The sequence below is a fragment of the Lissotriton helveticus genome, chromosome 2_1 (assembly GCF_964261635.1).
Source record: "Lissotriton helveticus chromosome 2_1, aLisHel1.1, whole genome shotgun sequence".
Lineage (NCBI taxonomy): Eukaryota > Metazoa > Chordata > Amphibia > Caudata > Salamandridae > Lissotriton > Lissotriton helveticus.
In genome coordinates this window covers 1114871127-1114885471 of record NC_136059.1, presented here as the reverse complement: position 1 = coordinate 1114885471, position 14345 = coordinate 1114871127, and the positions used below count along the sequence as shown (strand labels likewise).

Below are 14345 nucleotides of genomic sequence, written 5' to 3'. Positions count from 1 at the left end.
TGTCGCACCCACCTGTCTGTGGTGATGTTTCTCCAGACGGGCAGGAACTGCTGCAGTCTCCCCCCGACAGGTGTTAGGTGGTCGGGGGGCAGTGACAGAGAGTCACTGTTTGCTTGGAGTAGAGGAGCGGGAGCTGTTGTTTCCTCTGCCGCGACCTCTGTTGCTGTTATTTCTGTAACCTCCCTTGTTCTGTTTTGTGAACGAGGATTGTGCCCCACCTTTTGAGAACTGGGATTGTTGACCCATTTGTCCTCTGGTGACTCCACGTGCACCTGAGCGACGAAAATTGCTGCCACGAAACTGTTGTGACTGTAGGGCCCCCATAGACTTAGCAGTTTCCGTGTCTTTCTTTATTTTCTCTAGGGTGGTGTCAACATCTGGACCAAACAGACTATCAGGATTGACTGGTTGATTAAGAATTGTTGTCTGAATATCCGGTTTAAACCCTGAGATGCGGAGCCACGCTTGTCGTCTCAGCATAACGCTAGTGTTGATAGCTCTAGCAGCTGTGTCCGCAGCGTCAAGTGCACACTTGATGGCTGCGTTTGAGATTAGCTTTCCTTCCTCAATAAGCAGTTTGGTGCCCTCTTGGAACTGTGGAGGCAGGTGTTGTACAATCTGTTCTAGGGTGTCGTAGTGCGCCCTATCGTAACGCGCCAAGAGTGCCTGTGTATTGGCGATGCGCCAAAAGTTTGATGCCTGTGCAGCTACTCTTTTGCCCCCTGCCTCTAGCACTTTGGACTCCTTATCCGGGGGAGGAGCTTCACCCGTTGTCTGGGAGTTGGCACGTTTCCTGGCATTGGCGAGCACAAGAGAGTCCAGTGGCAATTGTCCCCGAATGTATGCGGGGTCTGCAGGTGCAGGTCTGTACTTTTTTTCAATGCGAGGGTTGACCACTCTCGCTCTTGTAGGCTCCTTAAATATGTCCCCAGCATGCTTGAGGACTCCTTTAAGCATAGGCAGTGTCTTTACTGTCCTTTCAGAGACTGAAAAAGTGTCGAAAAGGAAGTCTTCCTCAACCGGGTCGGCATGCATGTCCACATCATGATTGGCTGCCGCCCTTTCGAGTAGTGCATGAAAACCTGCTGAATCCTCAGTCGGGGATGCCCGTGCATTAAAAAGCTGCGGGTCCTGCCCCGCACCTTGGGTGTTCTGGTCACCAGTGTCATCATATGAATCCGGTTGTGCATCAGGTTCATTGATTGGGAAATTGTACTGCTCGTCCTCATCATACCCCTCACCCGCAGAGTGTTCTGGGGAGGGAGTAGGGCTCCGTCTCGGAGGAGGCTGGATTGGTTCCGTGAGGCCTGAGGCGTCAAGGGGCACCCTCTTCTTCTTTAGTGGGATGACATAGGAGTCCACTGGCTCCGAAGTGATTTTCCTCTTATAGAGGGTCAGTTTGCCTGTGTCAGCGTCGATGAAATGCTCCGAATCGTCCTCGGATTCGAGTACCCGACGTGGAAGCGGGCCAGTCGGTGAAGAAATCACCTGTTTCGGTGCCGATTTGGTTGAAAATGCTTTCGGCGCCTCCTTCGGCGGCAAAATAAAGAGAAGTTTCCCAGATGGCTTCGCTGGAGTGTCCTTTTGCGGCTGCGGCGATGGTATCGGAGCCGACGGGGCAAAGGCCTTCTCCCTGATTCTTTGCAGTGATTCGGCTATGGGGGACGCCTCACTCACAGTTTGTTTCGGCGCTGACGAGGATGGTCTGATCTTTCCCTCGGATCCGACGTCCTTGTGGGCCTTGTGCGCTTTGGGCGCGGATCCTGTCTTTACCGCCTCCGATTCCTGTGTTCGGGGCGCAGACTTCTTTCCGTGTGCCTGCGTAGCCTCCTTGGAGCCGACTTTGGCGGGCTTGGACGGCGTCGTAGCCGCTGACCCGTGCCGACCATCTTTCTTGGAGGACCCCTCCTCTGGCGTCGGTTTCGATTTTGCAGCATCGGAATCGACGGACTTCTTCGACTTCTGCGGACCGGAGGCCGACGGAGTCGATGGGGTAGCGGGCACCGTCGTTTTCACCGGCACGGCAGCCATCTTAGGGACACTCGAGTCCTTAAGTTTCGGTTTCGTTTTCGGGTCGGCCATTTTAGGTGTTGTCGATCCCGATGGTTTCGGTTTCGGTTTCGAAACAGTCTGCTCAGCAAGTAAGTCCGTGGCCGGGCCCGAAGGCGGGGCTGTGGCTTGCGGCAACGGGTCTTGGGTAAGGCCGACAGGCGATCCCGTGTCCCGGTCGGTATCCTCGTAACCTTCGGGGCAGAGCTCGTCCCCCGAGCTGTCTGCCGCGGCCCCATAAATCTCATCGTCGTCTCCTACCTCGTCGACGTATTCAAGGCCTTGACCCGCGACTCCGTCGTCGTCTCCCGGATCCGCCTCGACCTCCGTCTCGGGTGGGGAGATTTGGAGATGATGACCCTGGTCCTCTTCGTCCTGGTCGCCGAAGATGTTCTCCGGATCCGGGGCCGCTTGGTTAGCTTCCATGCGCACCGCGCGCCGAAGCTTGAGAGTCTTCTTTGAGCGGAACTGTGCACACAACTTGCACTTGCCGTCGTCGTGGTCAGGCGAAAGGCATTTGTTACACACGGGGTGTAGATCGATGTGTGGGTACTTGGACCCACAGAGCGGGCAGTACTTAAACGGGCTCCGCTCCATGTCCGAAAAGTTTTGCAGTCGTGTCGCGATGAGAAGGCCTCAAAGTTCCGAGAGCGAAGAAAACTCCGCTTATTCCGGCTCCAAGAGACGGAAGACTCGAGACCGTGCGCAGACAATACCGACGCAAGAGAATCGAGGCCTTTTGGCCGCTAAAAGTTAGTTTTTCTTGGTTCCGACAGTAAGACGTCGAGACCACATCCGAACCCAATGGCGGAAAAAAACAATCTGGGGATGGAGCCGATGCCCATGCGCACTGTAGTCCAGGGGAGGAGCCACCTATCTCAGGATACTTCGAAGACTCTTCCAGGACAACAATGTGCGATCATCCGAGCCCAACACTAGGCGGCGATCTAATGCTAAGATATGAATTTAGCAGCCCACATGCCTCGAACACATGGGCTCAACATTATCTCCTTTAAGATCCCTTGCTCCTTCATTGAGTCGATCGCAGGATATCGGCATTAGTATCTGGGGTCAAATGGTATTGTGGGATGCTTGGATATTCTGCCTTTGGTTTGGCAGTGATTGCGACTGGTTCAACACTTTGTTTAGTTCGATATTTTTCCCCGTAAAAGTCCCAGACTTTAGGTAACATGGTGTCTCTCAATTCAATGGGCAAATCATCTCTCTTCAACAGAGGGTACATTGTCATGTCAGATCTCTGTCGGGCTACATTAAAAGCAACATCCTCATCATTTGTATGAAATTCAATGCCTTTTGAGGTGCAACAGAAACATGACTAACTTTAGGACTCCTAAATGCCTTCTGTGAATTCTGAAAGTCTTAAAGTTAGGATTTTTCTCAGTTTAGGAGTAGTAAAGTTAGGACTCCTAACTTTAGGACTTCTAAACTGAGAAAAATAAAGTTAGAAGTTAGGACTCCTAACTTCTGTGAATAGCGAAATGAGTAAAGTGCCTTCTGTGAATACCAAAATGAGTAAGTGCCTTCTGTGAATACCAAAATGGTATTAAGTTCAGGATTTTGTCTTAAGTTAGTTCTGTGAATCGGGCCCTGTTTTCAAGATCGGCTTACGAGGCGTTTAATGGACTGTGATGCATAAAATAAACCTCCACCACAAAACTAAAAACTGTAAAAGGACGCGGAATTACCAGGCAGGGCTAGCGTACAACATTCATATGTAATACAGAATGTGAACATAAGTTGGCAAGTTTTTGTTTTTGGCAGGGATACCTCTACCACACTGCAGATGAAAATTAAGTATTTCCTGCAATTTGTTGCATTTATTCCCTTTTCCGTGGTTTCTGTGGTAGACAGCATATTTGTAAGATAGCCTTATAGCCTGCTGCCGAGGGCTATACTGGTTGTTAAAGGCAGTGAACCCATGTTTGTAATATAGCCCTATAGCCCCCTGCCGATGGCTATAATGGTTGTTAAAGGCAGTGAACCCGAGTTATAGCAAGGGTGAGGGCCTTAAACAACAGATATTCCCCGAGCCAGAAGGGCTATAAGGCTATTAGAACATTCAACCCACTAAGGGTAGAATGTTCTAAATTAAAAAGGGAGAAAAATGAAGACAAACATTACAATGTTGGGGTTCCGGGTTTATACCAGCATTATAAGCCCAGAGCCACTCCATTGTCTTCAATGCAGCTCTCAACATACCAAAGTTCTAATCTGTGTAATGTACTGCTTTGTGGGAAGTGACCAAGGCATTATCAACAAGATACAGATCACTTTGCTCTGCGCTGTTTGAGTGATGAGGATGATTCTGCAGTATACTCTGGTTCAGTATCTAGATTTAGTGGCTTTACCAATCTCCATTTTTTTCCAAGGTTGGACTGAGAGCTAAAGAAAAAGCATCCCTGGAAAAAAGTGTTCATAACAGACCCATTCTAATAAACCCATTGAGTATTGAATATGTGTAGCAAATGAGTCAGACCATCTCAATAATGCATTTGCAGAGCCAAGTACATGTCACACTTGTCTACAAGACCAACGAGGGGCAGATCACTCATTTTTAATGCAACGCAGCACAGCAACCACATTTACTGCGCTGTGTTGCACAGGGGAAACAACAGTGCCAGGCCATATCTACTATACTGGCCTGCTACTCCTGTCATCCCCTGAGCTGGTGTTCTCAAATGCCACCTTGCCTGACATGCACTGCCTAGCACAGGATTTGTACTGGGAGCATACACTTCCAATACAAATTCCTAAACCAAGACAAACTTAAAAGCATCACATGAACTGGCTGTGTACTGTGCACTTCAGCACATATACCATAAATGTTGGTTTTTTTTTTAGAAAAGAAAAAAGCTCTCTTTGTTAGCACCGGCTTCAAGGAAATGTACATTTTTAACATAAAACCTAGTCTGGCTATCTTACCAGATTGGGCTTTGCATCAGAAATCTATGGTTATTTGCATTGAATTGATTAACTTCAGTATTACCCCCATTATGCACAGCAATGCAAAGCAGTGCACAGGGGGAAAAATGGCAACTTTCTGGCACAAAATAAATTTTACGCTGGATAGTAAACACCCATGAGAGACTTTGTGTTGCTTTTCATCAATTGGGGAATATGGTGCCACTGAAAATCTTAGTGAATCTAGGCCTGAGTGCATTAATTAACGCTTGTTTGCCAAAAGGATAGTTGATGATCCCTTCCTCCATTCACCGCTAACAGCAGCCTACTGTGTTCAAACTACCAGGGGATTTCCCTGTCTTTCATATAGCTTGTGCAGCTCTGTTTCCCTCAATTCCTGTCATACCCTTTCCACATATCGGGAAATGCAAAATTCTTTTGTTTTCAAATCGACCACATACTGAGCACTGGAATTAGGAAGGCAACTGCTTTGTTCTGAACTGGCAGTCAGTCCAGTCTAATGTTATCAGAATAGTGAGAAGTGGTGTCTGTAGAAATGATTTTTGGGGAATGAACTCACACTGAGCCACAGATAAAACTGGAGGGGGCGACTTCCAAAGTGTAATTGTCAAGTGTGTGTGTGTGTGTTTATGTATATATACTGCCTGTGGGGTGGGAGGAGTTGGATGGAGAACATCGCTGGAGACCAGGGTCTGCGGCCAACCCCACCTGAGGCGCAGGGGGAGTTGGCCTCCCGCATGTGATATGGCAAAGGGCCTGACCTCCAGCCAGTTCCTGCACCCAAATCTCCCTTCCAAATGCCAGAGTCCAGGTCCTGTGATGAACCTGTCGCTGCGCACAAAGGTCATACGCAGTGTGTGAGTTTGCTGAATATGATAAAAAAACTCCAGAAATTCACTGGGAAAAGCAAAGGTTAGGGTGACATTATATTTAATCAATTAGATACTTTACATTAAAATAAAAAACAGAAATTCAAGAAAAAAATAAAAGCTAAATTGTTGGTATAGTTAGGCATGGTAAAAAGATCTTAGCTTAGATAAAAAAAACTCGAAATTCACTGAGAAAAAACAAATGCTTAAAGTGACATTATAGTTAGGTTTTAAAATGAGCTACACACTAATCTTTAAAGAAAACAAAAAGACACTGAAATTCACCATGTGTAGGTTACTGAGCTAACTATAACTTGCACCTCCGCTATGGACCGCTTAGGACCTCACAAATTACATCACTCATAAAATATTAAATTACATTACTGATGACACCTCAACTGAGATCATACACACATATAAATGTGTATATTCACTGGAAAAAACAAAGGTTACAGGGATGTTAGAGTTAGGTTCAGGTTTTACACACACAAAACCATAGAAATTCAGCAGTTATGGTTATAGTTATCTCAAGTAACTATAACGCGTATCCTAAGGTACTTTAACTCATACCCCCGTTAAGCACAGTTTTCTCATCAAAATGCTTTTTCAATAATTTCTCTCGAAATGTTGCAGTGATATTATCAATGATATGTAACTCACTAAACGTGAAGAACCTCTAATTTGGGGTAATACAAACAAGAGTCAATCCCCCACTTTATAAGTGGGCCGGCTGGTCCCACATGGGTTAGAAGGAAAAAGAGACGGAAAAACCGATAAACATACCATAAGAGGGGGCTGGAAATTATAGTGTCAGAGTAACCTCCAAGGTAAAGAGCCTCTTTGGGAATCCTAAAGGGTTGTAAATACAGCTCTCAACAACTCAATGAGTGGCATGCTTCATCATAGGGCTGCTACGACAGCCTGACGCAGATCAACGCCCTGGGAGGAGCGCAAGGAAAAATACAGAATAAGAAAAGAAAGAATTTTAAAGGTAGGGATCCCTATTGCAGAGAAAAATCTAAAACTGCCTAAGTGGGTATCCAAGACCTTTATTATGTATCCCACTTGGCAGGATTAAAAAGGAAATTAATACGGCTATATGGGAAAAGTAATGTCTCAACATGTTTCTGCCATAGATTGCCCCCTAGTAGGGTTGATGGCATTCGTCCAGATACAGATCTCTAAAAAAAAGTCCTAGTATTTTTCCCTTCTAGTCTACTCATTAGCTGGTAGGGTACTTATTGGTGGCAATACTTGCCCTTTCGTAGACACACATTATCTGCATACCCATCCATGATGATCCTAACTCAGGGACATAGTTGGGACACCGTCCTGTAGTCACACTTACATCAAGGTATGGGTGTTCTCAAATCGGCCCACTCTGTCCCCAAGTTAGGATCATATATATATACACATACACATTCGTACAAAGTCAGATTTAAAGGAAACATGTAGGCACATATATTGCCTCCAGCAAATGATACCTTGCAGTGAAAAGTTGTTGGACAAATTAATGTGTGTGGCAAGATGCCATGTCTGTGTTTTAAGTGTCGTCTCCCAGGACATTCAACATCTGTGTTGATGGGGCCCCTGGAGGGTCTTTGGGCAGGACAAATGGAGATGCTGCACAGGCTTTTCTTCAGACGCCAGCAGTGGTCAGCCGTGAGATGGACAGCGTTTGCTCTTGGATTACAATCGCCTGCCCCAATTCAGAATTCCTAGGATATGTCTGCAGAGGAGATGACGCGGCTCCAGATATTTTCATGAAAACGAGCTTGAAAAAAAGTAGTAACAGTTGCAGCTTTCTCATCACTTACTATTGGTAGGAAATGAGTTTTTGGTCGAGGCTGATGCATTTTTTTGTACATGGTTATTGTTCGGAAGTGCGAACACTGTTTCTGTCATGGTTGGAACAGACACGGGAAAATGACACTGGGGAGCTTACGGAGAAGGCCCCACAGTCTTATGAAGTTGCTAATGGCCTGCTCTGATAGATGCAGAACTAACTTACACATTTAAAAATCTTTGGCTAGTCCCTAAAATGCTAACAAAAACTGGTAAGGATGCTGTATGGATTCCCGGTTACAAATGTCACAACCTTCTCAATTCCTTCTCTCTACCTGAGAATGCTGAGAAGGTTGTGATTTGTAAACTTATTCAACTAAATACTTTTTTTCTAAAAGACAGCTAAATATAATTACAATTATAGTACCTGTTTACATAGATTTATGAACATATTCCGTACAACCCCATACTTACCAGAACAAATACATTACACTAATCTGTACTACCATTCACTAATTATGACTATTTTTAATTGATGTTAAGTTAGCTGCATAGCTTGCACATCCTACACACGTCTATTGATCTCAACGAAATACTAAATGTTTATATTCATACATATTCTATCTGAGAAAATATGTTTGTGGTCTGCTACCCTACCAGCAGAAGGTCCTGGCAGATCAACAACATGTGAAATGACGTATAAACAATTATAGTGGTTCAGGTATCCTTCCTTTCACCAAGAGGTTATTCCAGATGCAGTTATAACCATGAGAATTGTTAATCCCATCGCCACTAAGGGGCACATGCATCAATATTGCATTTTGCGATTCCTTAATTGCGAAAAATAAGGAATCGCAATTAAAAAAATAGCGATTTCTTAAAATTCCTTAATTGCGATTCTCTAATCGAGAAATGCAATTAAGGAATACCTCCCCATTCATTCCTATGAGCCTAGAAGCCCATAGGAATGAATGGAAAGACATTCTTAATTTGCAATTCACCATTAGAAATTCGCAAATTGAGAATGCAATTTCAAGGGTGCAGGGGTGTCCAAAGGACACCCTGTTGCACCCCTGAAATCTGCCTATAAGTACATTTTGCACATACACATGCCCCAAGGGCATGTGTGTGTGTAAAATGGAACTTTGAAAAATGCACTTTAGCACTTTCGCAAATTACCATGAAGGTCAACTTCATGGTAATTTGCTCCCCTTATTTGCGAATTCGCAAATTTTTTAAGTTTGATGACCTTGAGGACCTTCAACTATTTCCTATTGATTCATCATGGACAGTTGAAGTTGAACTGGACACAAACACAATCAGTTCCAAAAGCTACCACAGTTTGGCCTTCAAACCCAATTACAGAATCCAATATTGACAGTTACCACCATGTAAATTACATTTTAACGAGATGAACATTCCTTTCTATTCATTTCTGATCCCAGCTATGAGCTGTTAACGATTCAGTAAGGAATCTTTAAACCAGTGAGGGTACTATAGCTCTGTTCGCCTTCACTAATCAGTTAGGCATTCGGTCAAGGCAATATCTTTTAGAAAAGTGACACCAAGCTCCAGTCTTACAGGCAGCATTACAGAGGTAGACTTGAGCCCCAGTGACTCTTTCTTAGCTTGACATGGTTTAGGGACAGGGTACAGCATACTATCAAATTCAAGATGCCAGCAGCTATTCCTATCTATAGTGGCTCGGAACACTTCAGCAGCAAGGGAAAAGGTCTTCTCCATCTATGAACATCTAAGCACCAAGCATCTGGAACAACATAACATATCCATCTCCATGATCCAACCCAACTCCAGTTTAGGAAGTAGCTGAAGACACACTGCCTTAGAGAACAATACATCAGTATGCAGGAACAGCCCCCTTTCACTCTTAGAAACCAGCTACACCTCCAACCACAAGTTGAAAGTATCATTGCATTTTATATTGAACAGTAGCTGGCTGGTTTCTAGCAAATACCACATACATGAATGCATAAATACATACATTCATACATACATACATACATAGTACAACCATAACCATCAACTGGCAGACTATCCGCTAGTGGTCTAACCATCAGTTGTATGTTACTATATTGAGTCAACAATATTGATTAACAAAATATAGCATTGACTGAATTGTCTATTAATAAATTGTCCACGCAAGTATACATTTCCTTTGCTTGAGTCTACATTTACTTTTTCCATAGTAGATGTGATATATTTGTCTTGAAATATATATCACATGCAACGTGACAACCACACCCTTAAATGTAGGGTCTATTTAGAAATATGTGATTAATATAGATTCCTGCACATATTGTAAGTGAATCCCAAGAAATAATTAACTTCAGAAAACATCTTAGGAATAAATTGCCTTATTTAGTAATGGGCAGTAAAGGAACAATAGTCATAAATGGACAGAAAAATTGCTGTCTGTTCATCTCTCAGTTATCCATTCATATTTAGAGGTAGAGGAAGAGCGCAGTTAGCAAGAGTGGAGCTGCCGTCGGTTCCTTCATCCCAAGTGTCATTCATAGTATAGTGGTCCTGAGCAGGAAAAATAAAACATTTCCCCTTAATGCAGGAAGAAAACTCCCAGTGTGTCTGGGACGTCTCTTTTTTCCTCCAAAAACAAGCTCCACTTCTGGGGATTTGTTTTTGGGAGACAAAAACATTGCAGGCTAGCCCGCATTGCACAGCGGACCAGCCAGTGTTGGTTTTTATCACCGAAATGGCTCCTACCGGGTGCTGGAATGCACTCCACTGGCCATGGGAAAAGCTCAATATATTGGGCCGAGTATGGTCGAGATTATAGAAGTGGGGCCTCCGCTGCTCACCAGTTTTGGAAGCCAAACCCATACAAACCTTAAGTGAGGGTCAGAGACTTTGTTATGGATAATAAAGCTGATGGGTCATAGCTTGTTGCTTTGCAAATGCTCAAACTCTGTACAGTAAAAACACCTCTGCAAGCTTGCCATATTTTTGTGATACTAGCAATGGAATATTTTGATCACAACTGGTTTTGGGCTGTTTTTATAAGGTGTGTGCAAGACAAAATGACAGAATTTTGTGAATTTCACGCCATTCAAATGCATTTTGGCTTAGGGAAAAGTTCATTCCAGATCACCTCACCCTGTATTCCACTCCGAATCTTCTCGCCCGAAATGCATGATATTGATAGGATTCTCTACTTGAATGCTGATCTTTTTTCTGCTTGTTCCAACGCGGACCTTACATCGTCCACGTTGTTACCACGCATGCCTTACATCGCAAGTCGTTTCTTTGACTTGCACTAGATGGCGCGCTGGACTTAGGTATTCCTACTGCAGTTAGCGCAACAGTAGGGAATGTGTTGGATTTAAAATCCAACACATTCCTTAGTGTTACACGCCATCTAGCGCAAGTCATAGAATTGACTTGCGATGCCATGCGTGGTAACAACGCGGACAATGTAACATACGCGTTGTTACCTACCCGCGTGGTATTGACAGCGTTATAAACTCTGTTTCCCCACACGACCAAATATATGATCCATGTCATCTAGGTGGGAAGAAGGATCCTTCTTAGCAAGTGCCCATTTTGAGGAAAGCCCTGAGATACAGAGCTGACACCGTGAACTCCAAGAATCACTGTATCATAGTGTTGCTGACATGGGATCATGCTCCCAGATCAGTTGTATACTGATCCACAAATAATAACGTGTATTTTTGTATTGTGTGAGTTGATTTATTGCACCAGTTAAGTGGTTGTTCCAGCTATATAAAAGTGGCTGTATTTACCAGGATGGTTCCCAAAAATCATCTACATACTCTGTTGTTCTCAGAAGCTTTATGGGCCCATGACTCCCATAGATAAGTTATAGGGCGATGGTATACTGCAGCAAATCATAATCTGGCTATGATCACCTTACACCATCAGATGGGAAGGGCGTTCTTTAAATCAAGAGGGTTTCTGCCTTTGTGAGAAAGATTCTACATAACTGGGAATGTCATAGGTGCAGGTGCAGTCATTCTTTCCCAGGTTGATGGCCACTTTTGTTGTTCCACATACAATATATAAATAATCAAAAGGGAGATGCCTGAAATATCCACACTGCTCAAGAGACTGCAACAGTGGTGTACTCCTGGGAACAGCCACCTATTCGTTGCACAATGGCATTCCAATGCAACAATCAAAGCTAAAGTAGAAGAAACATGGAGGAAGAACAGTAAAAGCAGAAGGCTCAGAGCTATGGAACAGATTGTACCAGCTATCTAGGGTACAACGTACTGACAGAATTGAAAATTTCAAATTAAAAAAAACATTATAAAATGTTACACAGGACCACCAAGATTCTGACATTCAGGGGGTGATATATTAAAAACACTGAGGGCCAGATGTACGACCATTTCATTTTGCGGATCACAGATTGTGATTTTTTGCGACTCGCAAAAAAGAAATGCACTAATGTGTCTCAGACACATTTAGTGATTCCAAATGGGGTCGCAAATGCACAATTTGCGACCCATTGGGAATAGGCTACAATCAATAGGATGGTGGCCTGCTGGAGACAGAAGACCGCTATGTCTGTGTTTGCTTTTTAAATAAAGCTATGTTTTTTTCCAAATGTAGCCCGGTTTCCTTAAAGGTAAATGGGGTGCTCTTTAAACAAAAAAATTGAGTTTATTTTCATTTTTTAAGGGCAGGCAGTGGTCCATGGGATCACTGTCTGCTCTTGAAAAAATATTTTCGCTGCCAAACACAAAGGGGAAGTGGTCCCCTGGGGTCCCCCTCCCGGTCGCGACTGGCTTACCACCCATTTGAAATGGGTGGTAACTGTGATTGTTTTGTGACCGCATTTGCAGTCGCAAAACAATCACACATCCCTCTGCGTCTCACTATTGGGAAGGGACACCCTTGACACGTCCCTTCCTAATAGCAATTCCCAAACCCTATTTTGCGAGTTGGTAACAGGTTACCGACTTGCAAAATAGGGTTGGTACATGATACAACCCTTTTTAGCGGTCGCCAATGGCCCGATTTTCCTTTTGGAGGGTTACCAGTGGTTTCGGCTAAGAGAAGAGTGGAAATGACAATGCAGTAGTTCAGGCACTATGTTTCAACCATGAGGTAAAAGACATTCTTGAAGCACAGGTTAAAAGTGGAAAAAGACACCCATTGTTATCACTAAGCAGATATTGTATGGCGGATCCAGCAGACGCAGTTGGCTTGGGGCTTCAAAATCAATTCTGAATCAAATGGCACCCCAATAATTAGCATTTTGGGGAGGAATGACATTGTAGTTTCTTTATTTTGGATGAATTTTACTTAACTTTGAATCCAAATACGTCTGCTCTGCGGGGATAGGATTACAAAGGCAGGACTCTTATCAGAAGGGCAAGACATCATGAACCTCCGTTGGGGATTTAACAGAAAGCATATCCACTATGATCAATCGGAGCCATGATGAAGACCACAGTTAGCAATAAATAGCATGTATGACGTGAGCTAGTTTCCCAGCATTATTTTGATTTCTCTAAAAATATGCTCCGGTTCAAGGGTTTGTCTTTGGGAAACAAAAACAATGCCATAAAGCCTGCATAGGCACAGCGTGCCTATCAAGTCTTGGCTTTCTTACCAATATTGGTCGGCCCGTTGGCGTTTACCACTTTCACGTTTTTTATATGTTTACAACTGGCCAGTGGAGGAGAGACCAGCTATAATGCAGTTGCCCAATAACCCATGGCGCCTGGAATACCGACCTGTGAAGAGAGATGTTTACCTTTGTATGTAGGAGTTATTTACACCCCTGTGGTCCAAGTCGTGGCTTAGAGCTGCTATCATCAAAGCAAGAACTTCCAGGTCAGACAGTTTGCTCTGCAAAGAAAGATGTAAACCAAATCTACATTATAAATATACCCAAGAACATTTGACTCTATAAACAGGGTGTTAACTGAGAATTGCTGACGCTAAATCCTTAACATGCAGAAATTAAGACAACTTTTAATGCAGCGATCATCAAAAACATTGAATTCAGTTACTTTGGCTGTGATTATAGGTACCGAAAAAGAAAGTTTACTTTTCTTAGGCAATAACGCAAATCTGCCGTCTCATTTTTTTCTAATAAGCAAGCAAATCAATTTTCGTTTTTAAGATCCCAAATATTCGCTAGGTTTTGCTTGGCATTTCAAAAGCATTTTGTGTATTCGTGATATTAACAAGTTTCTCTTTTTCGGTACTTCTGACATCTTCCTTCCGGTGTAGTAGTATGAGTGTGCTTAGTTATTTCACCACTGAAAAAGAGAACATTTTCGGACTCCGATACGGGCTCACCTAGTGCTTGAAAAAACCACAGTTGAAGTTCATATTTCTTTTAATATATATATATATAGTGGGTATATCAGTGGCTGCTTGGGTGTGTTAGTGTTTGGGTGTGTGAGTTCATGTGTGTCTGACTATATGGGTCTGTGAATGGGTATATGAGTGGTTATGTCAGTCTTTAAGTGGGTACATGTGAGTGGCTGTACAGGTATGTGAATGGTTGCATGGGTGTGTATGTGGCTGTTAGTAGGTGCGTGAGTGCCTGTATGGGTTTGTAAGTTGGTATGCGAGTTGTTCTCTGAGTCTGTGAGTGGCTGTTTGGATGTGTGAGTGGGTGTGTGAGTGGTTGTGTGAGTTGGTCTGTTAATGAGTGTATATTCTTTTTAATTGGGAAGTGGA

General features: G+C 43.7%; 1 protein-coding gene across 6 annotated transcripts in view; it reads right to left on the bottom strand.

Moving 5' to 3' along the window:
• The window catches only part of PDE5A (phosphodiesterase 5A), an 869998-nt gene that overhangs the window by 107872 nt on the left and 747781 nt on the right, over positions 1 to 14345 (bottom strand). For all 6 annotated transcript variants that reach the window (XM_078675926.1, XM_078675927.1, XM_078675930.1 and 3 more), the window contains exon 14: positions 13408 to 13502. In XM_078675926.1, coding sequence (XP_078532052.1) covers positions 13408 to 13502 — 95 coding nt within the window. The remainder of the gene's footprint in view (positions 1 to 13407; positions 13503 to 14345) is intronic.